General features: G+C 37.3%; 1 protein-coding gene across 2 annotated transcripts in view; it reads left to right on the top strand.

The window, feature by feature from the left end:
• The first annotated feature begins 239 nt into the window (after window positions 1–239).
• The window catches only part of LOC103132334 (anoctamin-1-like), a 37,103-nt gene continuing 16,181 nt past the window's right edge, over window positions 240–21,161 (top strand). The window contains exons 1-14 of one of the 2 annotated variants that reach the window (XM_007544120.2): window positions 240–388; window positions 2,421–2,555; window positions 10,717–10,877; window positions 10,979–11,061; window positions 11,816–11,827; window positions 13,214–13,288; window positions 13,736–13,804; window positions 13,903–14,104; window positions 14,561–14,672; window positions 14,774–14,831; window positions 15,262–15,362; window positions 16,121–16,263; window positions 17,759–17,911; window positions 20,627–20,679. In XM_007544120.2, the coding sequence (XP_007544182.2) occupies window positions 261–388; window positions 2,421–2,555; window positions 10,717–10,877; window positions 10,979–11,061; window positions 11,816–11,827; window positions 13,214–13,288; window positions 13,736–13,804; window positions 13,903–14,104; window positions 14,561–14,672; window positions 14,774–14,831; window positions 15,262–15,362; window positions 16,121–16,263; window positions 17,759–17,911; window positions 20,627–20,679 (1,485 nt within the window). In that variant the 5' untranslated portion in view covers window positions 240–260. The remainder of the gene's footprint in view (window positions 389–2,420; window positions 2,556–10,716; window positions 10,878–10,978; window positions 11,062–11,815; window positions 11,828–13,213; window positions 13,289–13,735; window positions 13,805–13,902; window positions 14,105–14,560; window positions 14,673–14,773; window positions 14,832–15,261; window positions 15,363–16,120; window positions 16,264–17,758; window positions 17,912–20,626; window positions 20,680–21,161) is intronic. The other variant, XM_016667328.1, reaches the window with a different exon arrangement.

The following is a 21,161-nucleotide window of genomic DNA, read 5'->3' as shown; positions in this document are numbered from 1 at the left end:
CACAGGGTAATCAAGGGAATGAGACACACCTGGGAGAAAATCAACGAGGGGACAGGACAAAGACTCACAGGGAAACAGAATCACACAGAAAAACTCAAAACTAAACACAGAAACACGGATCATGACATAAAGTTTCTGAGTCTCCCACTGAATAAATGAGACTTATTTGCTCAGGAGTCTGGAGTGGTTATTTTTTCACAGATAATATAAAAACAATGAACCATAATGGAGAAGACAGTGATAAATTTGTGACAAACACAATGAGAGAAAAGCCTGGCAAATATTTTACAATAACACAACTAATTCTTGTAATATCTCAACAGCTTTTGTACGAGGAGTGGGCAAACTACAGTGTCTTTTATAAGTACCAGCCCATTGGACTTGTTCGGTAAGCAAACATTTTGTTTTTCAGGTTTTTAGCTACTGCACTGGAATTGAATACAAACAAAGTCAGTGGTCAAAGATATTTTATATTATAAGGGTAAAGAAAACAACTCTAAAGAAAGAGGAAAGAAGCATTTAAAATCAGTTGTTCACTTTATCTTTGTTGAACAGTATCTCTTCCATTTGGACCATCTGACAATGTAGAACATATTTTTGCCACAAAACACATTATCTTTTATGGCAAACATAATATAACATATACTAGTTTATTAATTTTTTTTTTTAACAATTTCAGCTCATCAGTCAGTGTGAGGCAAGTCAGCTTGAAACCATTCATGGGTTATTACTTTGTTTACTTCAAAAGTTGAAGGGGCAGTATTATGTAAAATCAACTTTTTTGAGTTTTACATTATGTTATTCCCTTATCAAAATATATCTGGAGTTTTGCCTTGATTCTTTTCATTCTTGTTAGAGAAATCCTTTCATCTGCCATGGCAACCATTCAGCTGTGCAAAACGCTTGGGCCAACCAAGCAGCACCTTCAACAATGAAGCTCCTCCAGGAACTGCAGTTTCAAAGCTTCCAAGCTTCCGTCTCACAGAACAGCCCTCTCTCTGCCCCTCCCCCACTCAGCTCCTTCAGACTAGCCAGCAGCAATTAGCAAACACCTGGTGAAACTGCACATTTGCTAAGGTCATTATAGGAACCACTTCTCAGTGTAACACTAGTAAAAAATGTTATTTAAAGGGTTAAGAGAGGAGCCATGTTGAAATCTGAAGATATCGGTGGATAGATTCTGAGGGTCAGTTGCAGAACTTTTATCTTTCAACACTATTAGGACACATAGCATGTGACTGACATGTAGATCTAGATCTGTGGCTGTGCTGAGTGTGATATGACGCTGACGAGGCAGTGAGCAGCACTGTGCCCCACGCTGACTAACTGCATTTTAACACCTAAAATAAAATTATTTATGTTGAACTACCTACTGGCTTATAGAAAATGTTTGTTTTTGCCAAACAATGCTTCATAATTAGTAGTAGACCTAAAACGTTATTAGTGCACAGAACAGTTGTAACAAAGAACATTTTTGATTTCCATGTGTTGTCTATCATTGTAAAGCTTCGAATCCACACTTTCAAAATCTGTAAATAACTCAAAACACCCTGAGCAGAGTTGGTTTTGGTTTTATTGTAAGTGGTAACATTTATAAAATAACGCCACCCTTCACATTAGGATGAACAAACACAATGAGTTAAGAGACTAATGTTTTCAATTCAGGTTGTATTAACATGTCATTGCAATGGCAATTAAAGAAAAAGTCCTTGAGGATTTTTTTAGCTCTTTCTATTCCATCAGCATGTCTGTCACTGTTGTTTTCTTTGACTTTTGACCATGCTACTTTTAAACTGTCTCTGTTTTGGAAACACTGGAAGCTAATTACGACTGATTTTCAAACATTATCATCCTGGTTCATGCAACACAAGTATTTTATTGCTGCACATTACAGATCCAACTACATTTTCATAAAATTATCTCAGAATGTCATCATTATGTTTTTCTCTGATCCTTATTTTATACAATAAATCCCCATATTGAAAATAAATTCTAGAAGCAATTAGAGTTGCTTTTAGCAGAAAGGCAGTTCTGCTGAAATGTACTGTACAAATAAACTTGACTATTGTTATGTTGAGATTTTCCTTCAAGATAAGTTTTTCCTGTCATATCAGATACTCAGCTTTACCTGGAGCATTTCACTGCAGTGAAAGAATAAAAAGCACATTTGTTACCAACTAATTCCATTTGACTGGGTGGCTTTCCAAGTAAGCAGGAAAATCTAATAATTCACATATATTGACTTTTTTGGTTGTTGTTGTTATTGAAGTTTGAGGACTATGGAAACAAAACATGACCCAATGAGACTTGTGTTCAACTGTTGTAATGCAACGACCACTTTTATATTTTTATTTAGTGACTTTTTACATAAATATGTAAAAGGTCACTAAATAAAATTGTTTCTCCTTTCTGTCATGTAGGAAATATTTTGGTGAGAAGATTGGCCTTTACTTTGCCTGGTTGGGCCTGTATACCCAGATGCTTATTCCTGCATCACTAGTGGGGGTCATTGTGTTTCTCTATGGATGTGCAACAGTTGATGACAATATACCAAGGTAAGCTCAGACACACTCTAAATGTGTTCATGAAGAATTACACAATGAAGGGATATGTGTTAGAAGGTCACATATAGTATAGTATGGGAGACACTTTGAACATGAATGTGGTGGAAGGAAGGTGCTGCTGACGTCTTGAAAAATAATATTCGGAATGATGATTTCAAACCCTTTAATGGCTTCCTCTTCATTAGAGCTGAGGCATGGCTGCCACCTGCCCTGCTGCTTTACCACCACTAAACTGGTTTAAGTGTCAAGTTAGTGCTAGTTGTTCAGAATCAATCTTTAGCTTGTGTAATTATTAATAATTGTAATTAATAATTCCTTATTAACGAAATTATTAATAAAGTTAGAGTTTCTATAGTTGAAAGGGATGATTATCCAAACGGGCAAGTCTCATGCCAGAATGAATTCACCTCTACCAGATGAGCAGATACGCCTCACACACATCAAAATGATCACACACACTTCATTCCAGTTGGTCTGAGAATTTCTTAACAAAATAGCTCAACATTATAGTAAAAATCAACACACTGTTGTCATGGGGTGTGGTTGGTGGTGTGAGGATGAACGCTGAGACCCAGATGATGATGATGAAGATGATTATTTAATAAGGAGAAGCTCAAAACAGTTCAATGCAGGCGGCACAGCAGAGAGAATAGCACACCGGTAGCAACTGATAGAGGACTGAAAAACGAGAGCTGACGCCGACACAGAACTTAACCAGTTCTACTGAGACCACTGACAGACTGACGCTGACAAAGACGAGGACCCGACAAGAGACAAGGACAACAGGTGGGCTTAAATACACAGGGAGGGTAATCAGGTAACTAGACACACCTGGGGACAATCAACAGGGAAGACAGGACAGGAACAGGACTAAACACAGAAAACAGAACATAACTGTAAAACATTTGAGCTGCATTTAGTTGTATCTATTATCTTCTACTCTTTAGTCAAATAAATTTAGCAAGTTTTTGAAATATGTTTGTTGTGAAAGATAAACTTACAATAAGTTGTGTTAACTTTTTTATTAATTTTGTCACATCCTCAAAGAGTTTAATAAACTAGAGTTTTTAGGTTTGCAAAAGAAGAAAAAGTCAGGAGTGGGAACTATTTCCCAGAGTGCTTAGCAGCATAATTTTGTATCCTGTGTTGCACTGTGAGTGAGATGGAAGTGTGTTACATTGATCTGACTCTTGTGTCATCAAGGAAATGTTTATTCAAATGTATCTGACAGTTTGTGAAGTCTGAAGATACTGTCCTGTTTGCACTAAATGTTTTTGAGCAGAAATCATTGTGATGTTTAATAAAATTCATTATCAAATCAGAAATTTTGTTCATATAATTTGAAACAAGAATTTAAATTGCTTAAAGTAAAGTAAGTATATTATTTTAATATAATATTTTAACTTGATGTTAAGTAAAAATAATGGAGAAGTGTGTGCTGTCTAACTAGATGAGGGCAGCTTTTCTTGCATATTGTGAAATAATAATTTGGTTTAAATTGCAACATTAAGTTAAAACTCACAATTCAAGATTAATGAGCTTAAAACAATGTTTATGCAGCTTGTCTCTTGTTGCTAAATCAACTTCATGAACTTTAATTTCTGAGTTAAAACCAATACAATTTTCCTGTTGAACTAAGTAGCATTTTCAGCGCAGGAGGTGGACTTTGGTTTTCAAGTTAAACCACTGTTGGGGACATAAGTTTGATTATACTAATTTTAGAAACAGTTAACCTTACTGCATGTGAAATATTAGAGCATGAATATTTTGAGTAGATTTTAATTTATTTAGATTTGGATAATGATTAAATTTAAAATAACGACTGATTTTCTTAACTTACATAAAACCACAAACGGTTTTGAAAAAGGGCCTTCAGTAGAGAATGTCTTCTCCTACCAGAGGAAACGGATGTGCTGTGCTAGGCAGTTCACAAAAACAAAAGTAATGGGGAAAAACAGGATGGGAGAGATAACTTGTGTAGGTCAAATTCTTTGGTGTTTTCTATGAGGTAAGAAAAACACTAAAATCTTCAGAAAACAAAACTAGTATTTGGGGTATTATGGAATTGCTGGCTAAAGATGATAGTAATACATAATGCTTTTAAAATTATAATCTAATTCATTAGAATATTTCTTTTAGTTATTAACAGCATGTTCTGATTGAGAATAGTCTAATTTGTAGCTTTATATTATCAGCACTAGTTAGTGTCTAACTCATATTAATTTGGATGAATGTTAGGTTATTATAATCCAAAGGATTAGGAAACTAATGTTTTAGTAATAAATATTTCAGGCATATTGTAAAAGAGTTTTTGGGAAGTGTCAATTCTTATATCCAAAGTGACAGCTGTGTTCTACCCACTTGAAATCTCCATGTCACTTTAGGTTAAAGCAGGAATCTGTTTTTCGATGAATCGCTTGGGCAGGAAACGAGTAAGGTCTAGGTGAAAAATAAATCTCTTTCTGGCAACTAGGGTCTTTGTTCAAATGCATAGAAAGGGAGGAACTGGGAGAAGACTCCAGATGTAACTGGCATGAGAAGATCCTGTTTTCAGAGTGACCTTTCCTCTCTCTTTCTCTTTGGTTTTGAATAGGTGTCCCACATCCTATCCAAGTAATTTGAAACTGCTTAGAAGTTTAGAAGGAGAGGACACACCTTCAATGCATATATTAAAATTAGGACTACACCTCTTAATAAAAGTCTCCACTTCACATCAGCAAACCGAATTGCTTCATTTACAGCTGCACAAGCAATTCCCAAAGGCGCCTTTGCGTTTTCTCCTATTTTTGCATTTTGTTCATTTTTCTACTTTTCTCAGGTAATTAATGTCTGTTTTGTGGTTTGGACTTCTTGATGATTTGGGTGTGATGCTGATCTTTTTTTTTTTTGTGTTTTTTTTTGTGTGTTTGTCTCTAGATATGTCTGAAGTTGAATGGTGAATTGTTCTCTGTGTGTTTTCCACTGTGTACATGCGGAACTCTGGATTCGGGAGACTAGAGGAAAAACAATGAGCAAAGAAGTTTAACATTTTATTCCTCTAGTATCAACACCTCCTTCAAATGTTTTACAGTGTACCTACTTTCTTTAATTTTCTAATTATGTGTAACTGCTAAGCAAAAGAAAAAGAATAAGGATCAAATCAAAGAGTTTGCAAATTATGATTAAATCAAACAGAATACTAAAAAAAAGCTTCAAGACTAACTGACTAATTAAGTCTTCAATTAAATCATAATTAACAATAGTAGAATGTCTGAAGACAACAATGCAGAAAGTCACAATTCATCACAGACCAACATAACTCCAGCAGAGAGAAAGTCAAGGAAGAGGAAACAGGGGAGGCCGAGAGGGGCTGATGTCACATGGAGATGATGTCCAGACCCGGACAGAAAACGCTTCTTTAGACAAAGAACCATAAAAAACCTGAGCATGTGGGCAGGCCTAGCTTTAAAGCTAGACAAATGAAAATGTGGCTTCTGGGCTCTTTACTGTATGACAACTGGATAACTGTGTGAGAGGAAAAGGAAAAGAGAGCGAGAGAAGAGGAGGGAGAAGAAAAACCTGCTTCTGCATGTTATTCAAACCCTTTCTTGGATACCATCGTTCCAACACATGCCAACTTTCACAAGAGAAGATCGTCTGAATTGCACAGCATACAATCAACAACTCATAAGTGAGAAGCATTAAGACAAAAAGACAAAAAAGACAATGTCTAATTTAATTAAGATTTAACTAAGTTATCACAGCCTCAAAGTTATTGTAAAAATGTCCCATCATTTTTACTATAACTTGAGGATTATGTGCTGTTCACACTAAATTTGTGTGAACAGCACATAAGGGGAATGTAACTTTACTATGAGTTGATCAGTCTCAAAGTACATTGAAGTGATGTGCAGGGGCTGGTCCAAAGGAACATCTCAGTTGCTGAATGGATCTCTGGGGAGAGCTGATGGTTCCCTTGATGGGTTGGGGAACAAAAGTGGACACCGTGATTCAACCTAGGGTAGATGCGACTCCCAAAGGACTTCTGCAGTGCCAAGGTTTCCCCCAGAAGACTAGCTTAGCCCAGTGGTAGGGATGCTAGGGAAGTCCACCAGTTGCCCCAGTGTTTTTATAGGTTAAAAATTCTGAAATTTGAGAACTAAAACATCAACAACAAAGATATAAATGTAGCACTGCACTAAATAAAACTAGCCCTTCTGTAAGTTTTGTATGTCAAATGCCATTATCTTTTTTTTTTTTTTAACATTTGATTATATCTAAACCTAGCTTAACCCATCTTTGCTGTCACTGTTACTGATGTATTAAAATAAAATAAAAAACAACATTTAGGCTGGTGGGGGGTCTAGTAAAGTCTGGTGGCCTGCCAGGCTCATAATACACTGGGGGAAACCCTGGCTGTGCACTGGATACGGCGGGGGAGAGGGGGTTATAATATAATATTTAGAATATTTGAAATGTAACAATTTCTAAAATACAGATGAAAGTTGCAAATTTCTCTTGCTGTCATGATTTTATACTTCCATAGCTACAACAGTTACATTATCTCCTTTACTCCTGTACAAGACAGATTAGGGCTCACTGTCTTCTTTTCTTTTTCTTTCAAAGAAAACACATTAAACTTATTTTTTTTTTGTAAGTAATTTTAATATAATCTTCCTCTCTCAGTAACAAAATCCACACCACAGAGACTTTGCAGCCTGGTAGAGCTTATGTGTGGCATCCTGATGAAATTACCAGATTTTTAGCTGCCAAACATCCAATCAGTAGTGAAGGACTGTTGAGCATAAAACAACCCATTTATGATGAGCTGCCATTTTCTCTGTGTGTCTCTACTAACAGCCAATAAAAACATCATGTTTGAGCTAGCTGTTCATCTCCCTATTAACAACAAACCAAAATCCTCAGAGTTAGTGACCACCTCTGGTTTCCGATTTTCCCTAATCTCACCATTACTACAGCTCTTTATTTCATAACATGAGTTGAGATGCACTGAGGAGCAGTTGATTGACTCTGTTTTGTGTAAATTTAATGAAAGAGAATTAAAATCAGCAAAGTTATTTCTATTGTGACTGGACAGAGTTACTGATGAGACAACAGGGATAAAAAAAATTAAAAAGAGGAAATGAAAAAAGTTTGACAAAAAGGTTTGATAAATCTGTCCTCCTCCATGCCTGCTCCTCATCATCTACAGCAGAGGTTCCCAAACTGTGGGGCGCGCCCCCTAGGGGGGGTGCCGTGCCATTGCAGGGGGGGCATGAGAAGCCATCTGGATGAAAAAAAAAACAACAAAAAAAACATGAACGCTGTATGCACTGGGTTTTTACCTTAGAATGGCCAACTCTCTGTTATTCTTCTGTCAATTTGATACAGTAGGGGCTTCCTCACTTCCCATATCTGTGTCCTCTGTCACTTTTATCCAGTTAAAACTGTTTAAGCCGTTGTTAACATGTCCGAGCCGCAGAGGGCTGCGTCTTAATAAATCTTATGGATATATTAAGGCCGCAGCCCTCCGTCTCCAAAGCCGAACCATGGTTTTGTTCACGCCAACCTTACGTGCAGCGGCTCTATTTCCCCCCTGTAGTGCCAGATCGACAGCCCTCAACTTAAAAGCNTCCTCCTCCATGCCTGCTCCTCATCATCTACAGCAGAGGTTCCCAAACTGTGGGGCACGCCCCCTAGGGGGGGCGCCGTGCCATTGCAGGGGGGGCGTGAGAAGCCATCTGGATGAAAAAAAACAAACAAAAAAAACATGAACGCTGTATGCACTGGGTTTTTACCTTAGAATGGCCAACTCTCTGTTATTCCTCTGTCAATTTGATACAGTAGGGGCTTCCTCACTTCCCATATCTGTGTCCTCTGTCACTGTTATCCTGTTAAAACTGTTTAAGCCGTTGTTAACATGTCCGAGCCGCCTTTAAACGCAACATGAGCGCTACGACACTCGTGCTGGGTTTAAACATGTGCGGCAGTGAAGGAGACCTGCTGCTGCTGTACGGAGCTACGCAGGTTTGTGTTAGAATCATGGCAGCAAACCAGCAAAATGCAAAGAACTTTTCACAGTTTTTCCCCCAAACTAACCGACTGATGAGTTGGATGCAGGTAATGTTAGCTACAAGATGACTAGCGAATATCAATACAGCACCTTAAGCCCTACAGGCTACTTGTATGGCAAGTATGTCCTGTTCACACATTCAGTGTGAACAGGACATATAGTCAAGCCAGTGGCGCAAAAAGTGGGTATGCAGCGCATGCAACGCATAGGGGCGCTGCACCAGAGGGGGCATCAAAACCCCGTCTGGAGGGGGCGGCGCCCCAATGATGCCTTCACATATACTTCACCGCGCCCTTACGCTCCTTCACCTCACGCACATGTAAATGTAGTGAGTTTTACCTTCCACGTGTCTTCGTCTCGGAGGGGTAAACATACGGTAGAGCGACCGTATGTTTTCTACGTTCCTTCACCCTTATGTACCTTCCTTTGGGGGGAGGGGGGGCGATTTATGTTTTCGCATCCACCTGAACTGCTTGAGGCAGTGTGGGTCCCTAGGCAAGACCCTTGGAGCTATATAGCCTACCTCATACNGGTTTAGTCTATTCTCTGTGCTTACATTTGTTATATTTTTGCAATAATCTGATTTGTTGCATCTAGTGGATAATTAATATGAACATATGATATAAAATCAAACTTGTAGATGACTCAGTATATAGTATACAGTCACACATTGCCATGCTTTGTATCCTCATCATAAAACGACAACATGAAGATCATGTTTAGTTTATGGCAACTTACATGATTTGTGGATAACAGATATAATTTGTAGCCATAAGTCCCTCATCAGGGTGAACTCAGAGCTTCCCTTTTCTTTGTGATTGCAGTTCCTCCAATTCTCTGGAGGTGGAAAATATTTCACCTTTATTTTGGTTGAAGAAAGGTGCTGGTCTTTGAGAATCAAACTCTTTTTGCCAAAATAATAATTTACATAGCTACACACATGTGGATGGTATGTGTTAAATTCCTACATAAAAGTTGACTTAAATGTGTGCAAACTGTAAGGACTATTTGGTTGGAAAGGCACTTTCTGAGGTGAGAACTTTTTGTAGTTATACTGGTTGGTGATGCTTGTCTTCACATGCAGACACACAGATTAGTCGGAAGCAAAGTCAGAACCATCTGACTGCCAGACAACTACTCCTCCCTTTTCCATCAGTACACATATTTTGAGAGAGCTTTGTGAGTGAGATGAACAGATGAAGGGTTTTTTAAAAACAAAATCCTTTACTGAATCTGGCCAGTGTATACCAACACAACCTTTTTTCTACAGTCTACAGCAACCAGCTGTAGAGTCTTTCTTTTCTCCAAAAAGCAAAAGTGAAAATATTTTGTCAGGAAATCTCATCGACTGAATTATCTAGTGAACCAATTCAGCTAAACGCATCACCTCAGCTTTTTTGTTCTATTGTGAGGGACATTAGAATGACCAGAATGTGTTCTTTACTTCAACTTGTGAAATGTGAAGCAGGCCTTTATAGTTTCAGTTGACTCCTGGTCTGAAATGGACGATCTGTTGTTGGAAGAGGACAGATTAATTTAAAATGTGATTTTATTGGACAGAATTTTATAGAACTCTGATGGCATTTGATGTGAAGTAGAGCTAAAAAACCCACTAAATAGCAGTTCTGCCCTGCCACCCGTCAACAATGATTACAGCAATAATATTAGAAATATTAGAATACGTCTTAGGATGACACTGTCAAATTATGACCAAACTATGATGCTCCAAAGAGGCTTTTTCACTGGTTGGCATTATTTAATGTCATTATTTCATGAGATGAAATAATGTGATGTATTTCATGTCATGATTTTCATGTCTCATATGTGTCCTGTGCACAATTTTGGAGTTATTGCATCCTTTAACATCAGGATAAAGTAGTTTGAAGATCTCGGAACTAAATGAGATTTAAAAAATTGTATGTTTGTTTTTCAACTGAAAGAGGTTTTTATTTATTTATTTATTTTTTTTTTAATTGTTATGTTGTGTTTTAATGTGCAACACTTTGTATCAGCTGTGGTTGTTTTAAAGTGCTTTATAAATAAAGTTGGTATGGTATGGTAAGTAAAAGAAATGTGTTCTTCTGTGTGTTTGAATTCCAGCATGGAGATCTGTGATCCAAAGAACAACATCACCATGTGTCCCCTGTGTGACAGAGTGTGTAGCTACTGGAAACTCAGTACAGCATGTGGAACTGCTCGTGCCAGTCACCTGTTTGACAACCCAGCCACGGTTTTCTTCTCCATATTTATGGCGCTGTGGGGTGAGAAAACGAGTCTGAGTACAAGGCATCAAAAAGTAAAAAAAAAATTGTACTAATACTCTACTGAGGTCCAACTTATTGCACATGTAATATTCTTATAGCTGCCATGTTTATGGAGCACTGGAAAAGGAGGCAGATGAGACTAAACTATGAATGGGACCTCACTGGGTTTGAAGATGAAGAGGTGAGTCCATCTGTCTGCTTGTCTGTCTTTGTCTGTTTTATAAAGGTTTTAAGTTCATTTTTAGTAAATTATTATTTAACTTTCTTAGATGTTTGTTTAAATCTCTTTTTTTTAATCTAATATAATTGCTTGTTCTGTTTTTAGCCCTTAGATCTCATTCTAAAAAGGGCATTATAAATATAAAAAAGTATGAAGTCCTCCATATTTTCTCTAACCTGGCAGAAGTCCACTGTTACTTTCTACTACTAGTGTGAAATTGTCAGCTAGATCTTTGATAAAACAATGAGGAATGTGATGCTAACCACAATTATTCATAGAGTGGTCTTTGAATTATCACTTTGGTCATCATTGAATTCTTTAGTCTGTCAGTAATATACAGTTACTACAGCTGCGTCTTTTTGTTGCAGTATATTTTTGCCAATTTTCTGCAGCCCCAGTACACACATGTATATTTATCGATGTTCACACTGTTTGGTTGAGAAAACAGTAAAGTCTTAAACAGCAACCATTAACATGACAGTTATATCTGATAAGAAGTTCTATTATGAACTGGGATTACTAAAAGAGCTTTCTGCTGCAGGTAAGATACTGACTGCTTCTACTTTGTCTATACATGCCTAAACCAAATAGGAAGAAATGACGGCATGAGTGTGAATGTATACTAAGATTATCCTTGTTATATTTGACTGACAATCCTTTTGTCCCTGTTGTTTTTTGTTTTTTTTTGTTCTGTTTTTATGTGTTATTTTCACAGGAAGCATTGAAGGTTTGAAAAACTTTCTTTCTGGTTACTAACTTCCTCTCTAGGTCAAGGTCTCTCTGTACTACACAGCCTTTCTGCTACCACTGCAAGACATTTTTCTTTAAAATCACCTTGTTTTCCAATCCAACAGTTTTCACTTTTTACAATGTACAATGACAGCGAAACACATACAGTCATGATAAAGAAAAAGTACACCCTTTCTCAATTCTAACATTTTATACAATATTTGTTTAATTAATGCAGATTTTTTTGAAAATTGATACCAGCTTGGAAAGTTATCAAAAACTATCTGACGTTGTACAAAACTTAGAACATCATTACAGAGATGAAGCGAAAATTGAGAAAAGTTGTGATTAAAACTGTATCAAGTAAAAAATGTTTGAGGGCACTTTTTCTTTAAAAAATACAATTTGATCTGACATTGTAGCACCTTTGTTATTAAAATGATTCAGGACTGTGTCAGAATCAGAGGTAGGATGAAAGTCTACAGAGGAAGAGACAAACGTTCTCTTGCAATTAACAACAAAAGCCACAAACTCATTAATAAGCTAAAATCAAAGGAGATCACATGACCGAGTGTGTGCTCCTCATTTTGAATAGGCCCTGTATCAGTCCTATTGAAGTTAAAAGACTTAATAAAGATGTAGATGTTTATGAGAAAAACATGGATGTCAAACTCATAAGACTATGCACTACTGACTCCCCAAAGAGACAAAACTCTCTGGAGCAGATTGGGACCTGTAATTAAGAGGGTATACTTTGTTAGTACAATGACTGTGGCTGCTCTATATTTCATATTTGTTCTAATTTTCTATATGGATTTGCAACTTTTAACTTCTGAACTGCTTCTGTTATTTCCTGTTCACATTCTCTTACCCTTCACACTGTTCCAAATTTGAGCATGGTTACATATGCTTCACAAGCTGTTCTGGTCATCTTTTCCCCAAACAGGATTCAAGTCCTAGAGTTAAGTTTTACTGCAATGCATTTTTGAGAAAGTTCAGATTGCATCTTAAGAGTTCCTGGTGGCGCCGCAGCTGATCTGTTGAACAATAGTGAAAGTACAGAAAGAGTGTGGGAGCTTAGCTGCCAACACTACCACAGTACAAAGCTCTAAAGTGACTTCTAGAAACATGTTATTTTGAACAGTTCTTATCTGCCATGCTTTACATAACTACATGTTTATTACACTAACAGGAACTCTTATATCAACATGATATATGGCCTTCTGGCATTTTGGTTTCTGATGAAGTTGTTAATCTGTAGTTTATCTTAAAGAAACTTATTTCTCATCTTGAAAGAAATATTATAGTCAGTGACTTCTCCAGCAAATAAACCTAATAAAATGAAATTTATTTCTATCATTTTTCATTTTGATCACCATCACAGGATCATCCCAGGGCTGAATATGAATTCAGAGTGATGCAGAAGTCCCTGAAGAAAGAAAAAAAATCCCCACAGAAGGTAAGATAACACATGCTGTAAGTTGAGAGTGTCAGCAAAGGATATCTGTCTTCCTATGTGTGTTTGTGCCAGTATGTGCACTTGTGTTCTGTTGCTGAATTGTTCGTTAAAGCCTCAAATTAAATCATATATTAAAATAAATAACTGTATCAGTACCCAGTACTAATAGAAACATGGAGTATAAATCCTTGTAGTTTGATCATTGTGGCCTGTTGGAGGTAAACCTCTGCTGATCGTCTCAGTTCCAAAACCACCTGGGCCTCACAAAAACCTCTGCAAACATTCTTGCCATTATTTTCAAGTCACAGTATCTGCTGCCATCTACTGGTGTCACAACACATTCTGCAAAAAAATGTTACTGACATAAAATCGGGCTTATTTGGGATGAGTGGGGCCAGTGATCCTTGTAACAGCTGGGATTGTAAAGCTTTTACTTCTTTATTTTAGATGGAAAAGCTCACATGTAGAGACCGCCTTCCTGCATACATGACTAATATTGTCATGATGCTGCTGATGGTAAGTCATAACTAACTGTCAACAATGTCGCCTATAAATGTTGTGAAATGTAATAAAACATATCTTCATGTTGTCTTCCTGCAACCCTTCCTGAACAGATCGGGGTTACGTTTGCCATTGTGTTTGGTGTGATCCTTTACCGGATTTCCACCAAAGCTGCTCTATATATGAGCTCCAGTCCAACCACAAGAAGCCACGTACAACTGACAGTAAAAACCACTGCAGCCATCATTAACCTAGTGGTCATTCTGATCCTGGATGAAGTGTATGGAGCTGTGGCTCGCTGGCTTACTGTCCTAGGTAAAGAAAAGACTTAAATAGTAGAACTGTTTAGTTCTACTATTTAAAGCTGGAGCTTTGGCAACTTTAGAGTCTCTCATGTCTCCAACTCCTCTTCTGGTCTGCCTGGTGGGCATACACACACACACACACACATATTTTATATATATATATATATATATATATATATGTGTGTGTATAGATAGATCTATATAAATAGATCTCTATATATCTGCATATCTAGATATATTGATATATAGATCATGAAGTACGTATATACTTTCTATGTATATATTAAGCATATACATAGAAAGTAACTTCTATATGTATAGATCAGAAAAATGTGTTAAAAATCAAGGCAAAGTGAATAAAGATTTTTGGCATACATCACATTAATGCTTCATATATTCATACCTTTTATTTTCCTTTATCTTTCTCACTTGTTTTTCTGTTTTCTCTGTCCATGTTTTGTGGCAGAGGCCCCTAAAACGGAAAAGAATTTTGAGGAACGGCTGATTTTTAAGACTTTCATTCTCAAGTTTGTCAACGCGTTTACCCCAATCATCTACATCGCTTTCTTCAGGGGAAGGTTACTGCTCTCATTTTTTTTATGCTCTTTTTTATTGTATCAGTATATCATATTTATGTCATCAGCTGAATATTTATTTCTTCATTTCACTTTCCTTGTAGACTGGTGGGCAGACCAGGCAGATATTTATATGTGTTTGAGTCTTACAGAATGGAGGAGGTAAACTTTATGTTTTCATTACATCTGCAAGCAAAATTTATGAATTAATATTGTCTTTTTCTAAAACAAATTAAAAAAAACCAAAAACAGTAGAACAGGAGTCCATGAAAATCCAATTAGTGGAATTCTGACTATTAGGGCCTGATTTTATGAAGCACTATTTGTGAGGAATTCCAACATTGTGAGAACTTGAACAGGAAACGCAGGCTCCATAGTTTCCCAATGCAAGGTGGGCTTGCAGGAGGGCAGTTCTGCAGTTCTGTGTGATGGTCTATGGGCAATCTGAAGCAGCTAATAAACTGCTCATCATCATGTTCATGCAGTTCAGTCTGGTCTCTGAACACACACTTAAGGCTCCTAGTCTTTAAGAACATGGGCACAGTTACTTTGTTCAGGTTTAACTATTTTTTACTGTGTTCCTGATTTCCAGTGTTCTGATGGAAGCTGTCTGATGGAGCTATGTATCCAGCTGAGTATTACCATGTTGGGAAAGCAGCTCATTCAAAATAACCTTTTTGAGATTGGAATACCGTGAGTACAGTTCTGTTTCTGGATTTATTTTATTAGATCTGATTAGCAAGGATTTGGCACGAGCCTGCCATTCCATTCCTGTGAAGATACAGCCGAAAAATACCTCACTTACAGCACAGTCTGGGCTTTCTCCCATTCACTCAGATTCCCTCCGGTCAATTTTTGACCTGGCCAATAAGAGAACAGAAGGACAAGTTCTGAACAATGTTGTTGATTTTCTGCGCTGTTATATAATTGCAGTCTGCCTGTAATTTTATCAATGGCAGCAGAGGACATGAACAAAATCGTCCAATCTGTGTTAGTCATTCTTCAAAATATTGAGTTAACATCAACAGCCATCTTGCTGGGCTCAGTGCTTCTCTTTTTGCAGTGGAGGATGATTGTTTGGAGTGCAGACAGCTTCCAATTAGATTTATAGCGTTGAACTGGTGGATTACATACATCATGGGCAAAAGTTAGTGAATGGGTAAAATTTAAAACTTCAACAGAATCCATGCCTCCGGGAATCAATCATTTCTCAATAGCTGAGAGCCCTCTGAACAAAGCAAATGGCGTAGGACAAGGGGCTTGGTTTTACCAGGCTAATTGGCACAAAACAACATCTATTTTATGATTCTGTTAAAAAGGGTGGTGACTGCAAAAGACAATTTTAAACAAGGAAATTTTAATCAACTGTTAAACCTTGTTAGTTGTTCATCCAAGTCAAGTTAGTTTAGAACTAAACTTAACTTGTGTGTGTTTTTTTTTACATTCCTCAGCAAACTGAAGAAGCTAATTCGATACATTCAGTCGGAACAAGGAGCATTTCAAGAAGAAGAGAGACAAAAGAAACTGCGGAGATATGAGACAGACCACTTCTTGGAACCGTTTGGTGGACTGACACCTGAATATATGGAAATGAGTCAGTAGTAAACATAAAATCCTTGCATGCAATAATTTTCTGTAAGTGACTGAAAGATATGAGTTAAAGGCTTGGCTCTAGTTCAGTATATTTAAATCTATCCAGCTTGTTCTGTTATGTTGATAGTAGTTTAAACTTGGTTTAGACTTCAATAGATATATTGAATAATATATATTATATATTGATAATATTCATTTCAAACTCTGTAGATCACATTGAGTCCTCCTCAAGTCTACATTTGCAAATCTGGACAGATCCATTTAGGTTGCATTTAACCAGAGATGTTATTAACATTCATAATTCAGAGATGGGCTTTGGTACCAGTAGAACTACTGGATGTGGTGTGGAGACAATATGTGGCTCAATCAGAAATGTATTGTCTGATAAATGTATGAATGTTTCTGCTTTGTGAGTGAGACAGGGTGGATGTAGCACTGGTGTAAAAGTGCTTTGATTGGTCAGTATGACCAATCCATTTACTCAGTCCATTTACCATTTATATTTCAGTACATTATGCAGATCTAAGTGAAGTCGGCATCCACTCAAGCACAGAACTGAGTGTTTTCCCCCACATAAACAAAGAATGATGAACTTTGACCATAATGGATAGGACTTGATCCCAATTTGATATTGAAAAAGATGTAATATAATATCCCTTTCTTGATCATTTTATTTAATATGTAAGGTTTTTTAACTAAACATAAAAACTTCATTTTTGCAACTGCCTTTCTTGCTTCCTTCCAGAGAGTATCTGGTGGTAGTCAGATGTTCTGTTTCTTTACACTGACCAAAGAGGTCATGGAGAGATGTGTGCTCGTCCTCATCTTAACATCTTACATTAACCTAGAAACATTTACTGGATCACCATTTGTTGTCTAATTCATGCAGTATTATTTGAAAGCATCCATGTATCATATGCAAGTTTTCCCGAGTGTATTATAAGCTTGGCAGACCACCAGGCTTTGTTTGACCCCCACCAGGCTAAGCGTTGTTTGCTCATTTTATAGAGTTTTTTATACTCAAGTAACAGTGACAGCAAAGATTGATTAAGTTAGTTAAGGCATCAGCACCAGTTGCACCGTTCATATGTCTGTCCATTGGCCTCACATGCTATTGTTTCCAAACTATAATGCCTGCTATTGCACTTCCAATTTTTTTTTTACTTTTAAACATTTTTCAACACAAAAACTACTGATGGGCGCTGATGGGTGCTCCTACCACCAGGCTTGGCATGTTTTCTGGGGGAAACTCTGACATGTAAATATTAAGGCCTTTTTAGGATTTAGCATTGTTGCTACACTCATACAAAAAAAAGGTAATAAAGATGAATAATCCTTAAACATTACATAAAAATTGGATTAAACCTAAATCTTACTATTGGACTGATAACAATACTTTTGAAGTCAACTTGTGCTTTACATAGGGTCCTAAGAGGACTTATTTTGGATGAGCACTACATAAATAAACAAAATTATTCTTTGTTCTTCTTTTCCAGTTATCCAGTTTGGTTTTGTCACATTGTTTGTAGCATCCTTCCCTCTTGCTCCTCTGTTTGCTCTGCTCAACAACATTATCGAAATACGGCTTGATGCTAAGAAATTTGTGACTGAGTTGCGAAGACCAGTGGCAGCAAGAGCCAAAGATATTGGTGCGTTTTTCTATGATATGATTAAGTTACAACACAATCAACGCAGTGTGGTTAATGATATTATTAATAAGCATATTGCTGACACAAAGGAAAATTAATTTTCGAGTACTATCACGCTATAATGTGTTAATTACATTGTACAAACTAACCCTAACCTTAACATAATATATTGTACAAACATGATAATTATATTGTATAAATGTTATAATTTCATCCATCCAGATGTATGCTAAAGAAGGCTAGTAAAGTGGCTAACAGGAGTTGGTCAAGTTTTCCTGGAGAGATACTGATGCTGCTTTGCATTGCATTTGAAACCATTAATAGTATGCACACTCTGGCCAGGATCCTAAACAGAATGGAAATGCACAGAAGGAAACGTCAGTCCGATCCGCTAGATGTGGCGCCGTTCCTAACTGACTCTCTGGAATGAAGCTGCAATTGGCTTCCGATTCAGGAAATGGCTAAAGAGCAATTCCACATAATTTTCACTACCTTGATCGCCTTTAATCTGTTTTACTGTAAAATCTAACATACTTAGATTTTAAAGTAGAACATTTCCCGAATCAGAAGCTACAATTGGAAGCCAACTTCAGCTTCGTTCCAGACAATCAGTTAGGAATGCAGCATGTAGAGGATCAGACTGACTGTTCCGTCTGTGCAGTCCCATTCTGTTTATGATCCTGCTTAGAGTGCACATGCTATTAATGATTTTCTACACAATCCACAGCAGCATCAGTATCTCTCCATGTTTTGGACCAAGCATGAAGGAAAACTTGACCAGCTCATGTTATCCACTGTACTAGCCCTCTTTATACCTGCACTAAAAGCATATTACCACATATCACGCTTATACAATATAAAGATCACTTCTGCACAATATATGATCATGTTTGCACAATATACAGACCCCTCCTAAAGTATTGGAACAGCAAGGCAAATTCATTTGTTTTTGTTGAAGATATTTGGACTCAACAACAAAAGACAAGCATGAGACAAGAGTTCAAAATGTCAGGTTTTATTTTCTGGGATTTACATGTAGATGTGTTAGGTAAATTAGGATATCTCACCATTTGTGTTACACCACAGCATTTTTATGTGAGCAGAAGTAAAGGAACAAATGATCTTTATGTGAATAGTATTTAACATTTGGTGGCATAACCCTTGCTTACAATGACTGGCTCAATCCTGCGACCCATCAAACTGTCGCATTCTTCATTTGTGATGCTATTCCAGGCTTTTACCACAGATTCTTTCAGTTCTCGTTTGTTTCGGGAGATTTCTCCCTTCAGTCTCCTCTTCAGGAGGTGAAATGCATTCTCTATCGGTTTAAGGTCAGGTGATTGACTTGGCCAGTCTAAAACCTTGCACTTTGTTTCCTCTGATGAAGTCCTTTGTTTTGTTGGCAGTGTGTTTCGGGCCATTCTCCTGCTGCTTGATAAAATTCCTTCTGATTACTTGGGATGCATTTCTCCGTAAATTTACACACAAAATGTTTCTGTACACTTCAAAATTCATTCTGCTGCTACCATCATCAGTTACATCATCAATAAAAATTAATGAACCTGTTCCAGAAGTAGCCATGCATGCACAGGCCATGACTTTACCTCCACAGTGCCTCACAGATGGACTTGTATGCTTCAGATCCAAAGCAGTTCTTTTCTTTCTACACACTTTGGCCTTTCCATCATTTTGGTAAAGATTAATCTTGGCCTCCTCAGTCCATAAGATTGTGTTCCACAACTTTTCTGGCTCATCTCTGTACTCCTTTGCAAATTGCAATATGGGCTTCCGATTCTTACTACTGATAAGTGGTTTGTATCTTTGGGTGTGCCCTCTATATTTCTGCTCTCTGAGTTTTCTTCGAACAGTGGATTGTGATACCTTCACCCCTGATACAACTGATGTGTTGGGGGTTTTCTTCACAGCTCTCACAATATTTCTGTCACTAGCTACTGTTGTTTTCCTTGGCCGACCTCTTCACTGTCTGTTGCTCTGTATGCCAGTCATTTCTTTCTTATGCAGAACATTTCAGTTGTTGTGCTTGTTTGTCCAATGGCTCTGAGTGATTTTTCTTCTTTTCTCAGCTTCAAAGTGGCTTACTTTTCTCACATAGATAGCTCTCTGGTCTGTCTATAATGAGCTTGTGTGCTTCCTCTTTAAAGAGGATAAACCAACATAGGCCAGGGCCAATAGACTATGCTTTGTTTAAGCATAGCCCACTGCCTATGTTTAAACCTAGCCAATAGTTTTAAGCATAGGCCAAAAAGTAGACTGGTCAAGCAGAGATATTTAATGTTTGAACAATCAATGTTAAACCTGGTCAACAAGAAACACCTGTCAGTCACATGTTCCAATAGTTTTGCTCACTTGAAAAATGGGTGGGTTCAAACAAAGGGTGGTATGTCCTGAATTGTTTGTAACACATCTACATGTAAATACCAGAAAATAAAAGCTGACATTCTGAACCCTTGTCTCATGCTCATCTATTGTTGTTAAACCCAAATGTCTTCACTGTACAACAAAAACAAAGAAATTTGCCTTGCTGTTCCAATACTTTTTGATGTGATTTCAAGTATCACGTTTGTGCAATGTTATTACGTTATAATTAAAGTTTAGAGTGATAGTGCTCTAAACTTTGTTTTCCTCCATGACAGCAATATGCTACCACATAATGATGTGTCCAGTGATTGATAATTCTTATTTTTATGCTTGCAGGTATATGGTATGACATTCTGAGAGGAGTAGCAAAAGTTGCTGTCATCATTAATGTAAGTAAAACTAAACATACCGATCTGTATGTATAAATGTTTTGGTTCAAACTATGATCAAATGAAATATGTTTCTATAAGTGACAACTTTCAGTAGAGGAAAGAGACTATAAAACTAGGAAGGAGGAGGAAGAACATAGATGCAGAATTAAGGCAAAAGTGAAGCCAAAGGTAATCTGAGTGGCAGGATCTCTACTCCACTTTTATAATTTTTCTTATAGATTCCTGCTACAAGATTGTTGGTTACGTATTGTAACCCCAGATTCTATTTCGTATAGGCTTCGCCCTTTAAGGCTATCGCTAGTGGGTTAACGGCAAAGCAGGATGTAGTCTATGCCTCACTGGGTCCATCCAGACCACCACCATGAAGCATCGCACAAAAACATTCTCAGCCCAGAATGTGTAATTACCCTTCTTGGCCTCCCATACAGCAGAAGACCAGAGAGGAGAATAACATCTGGTCAGAAAGGTTGAGACAAACA

Source organism: Poecilia formosa, unplaced genomic scaffold (genome assembly GCF_000485575.1).
Source record: "Poecilia formosa unplaced genomic scaffold, Poecilia_formosa-5.1.2 Scaffold1001, whole genome shotgun sequence".
NCBI lineage: Eukaryota > Metazoa > Chordata > Actinopteri > Cyprinodontiformes > Poeciliidae > Poecilia > Poecilia formosa.
Note: the sequence above shows the minus strand (reverse complement) of the source record. Positions and strands in the feature narration are given on the sequence as shown.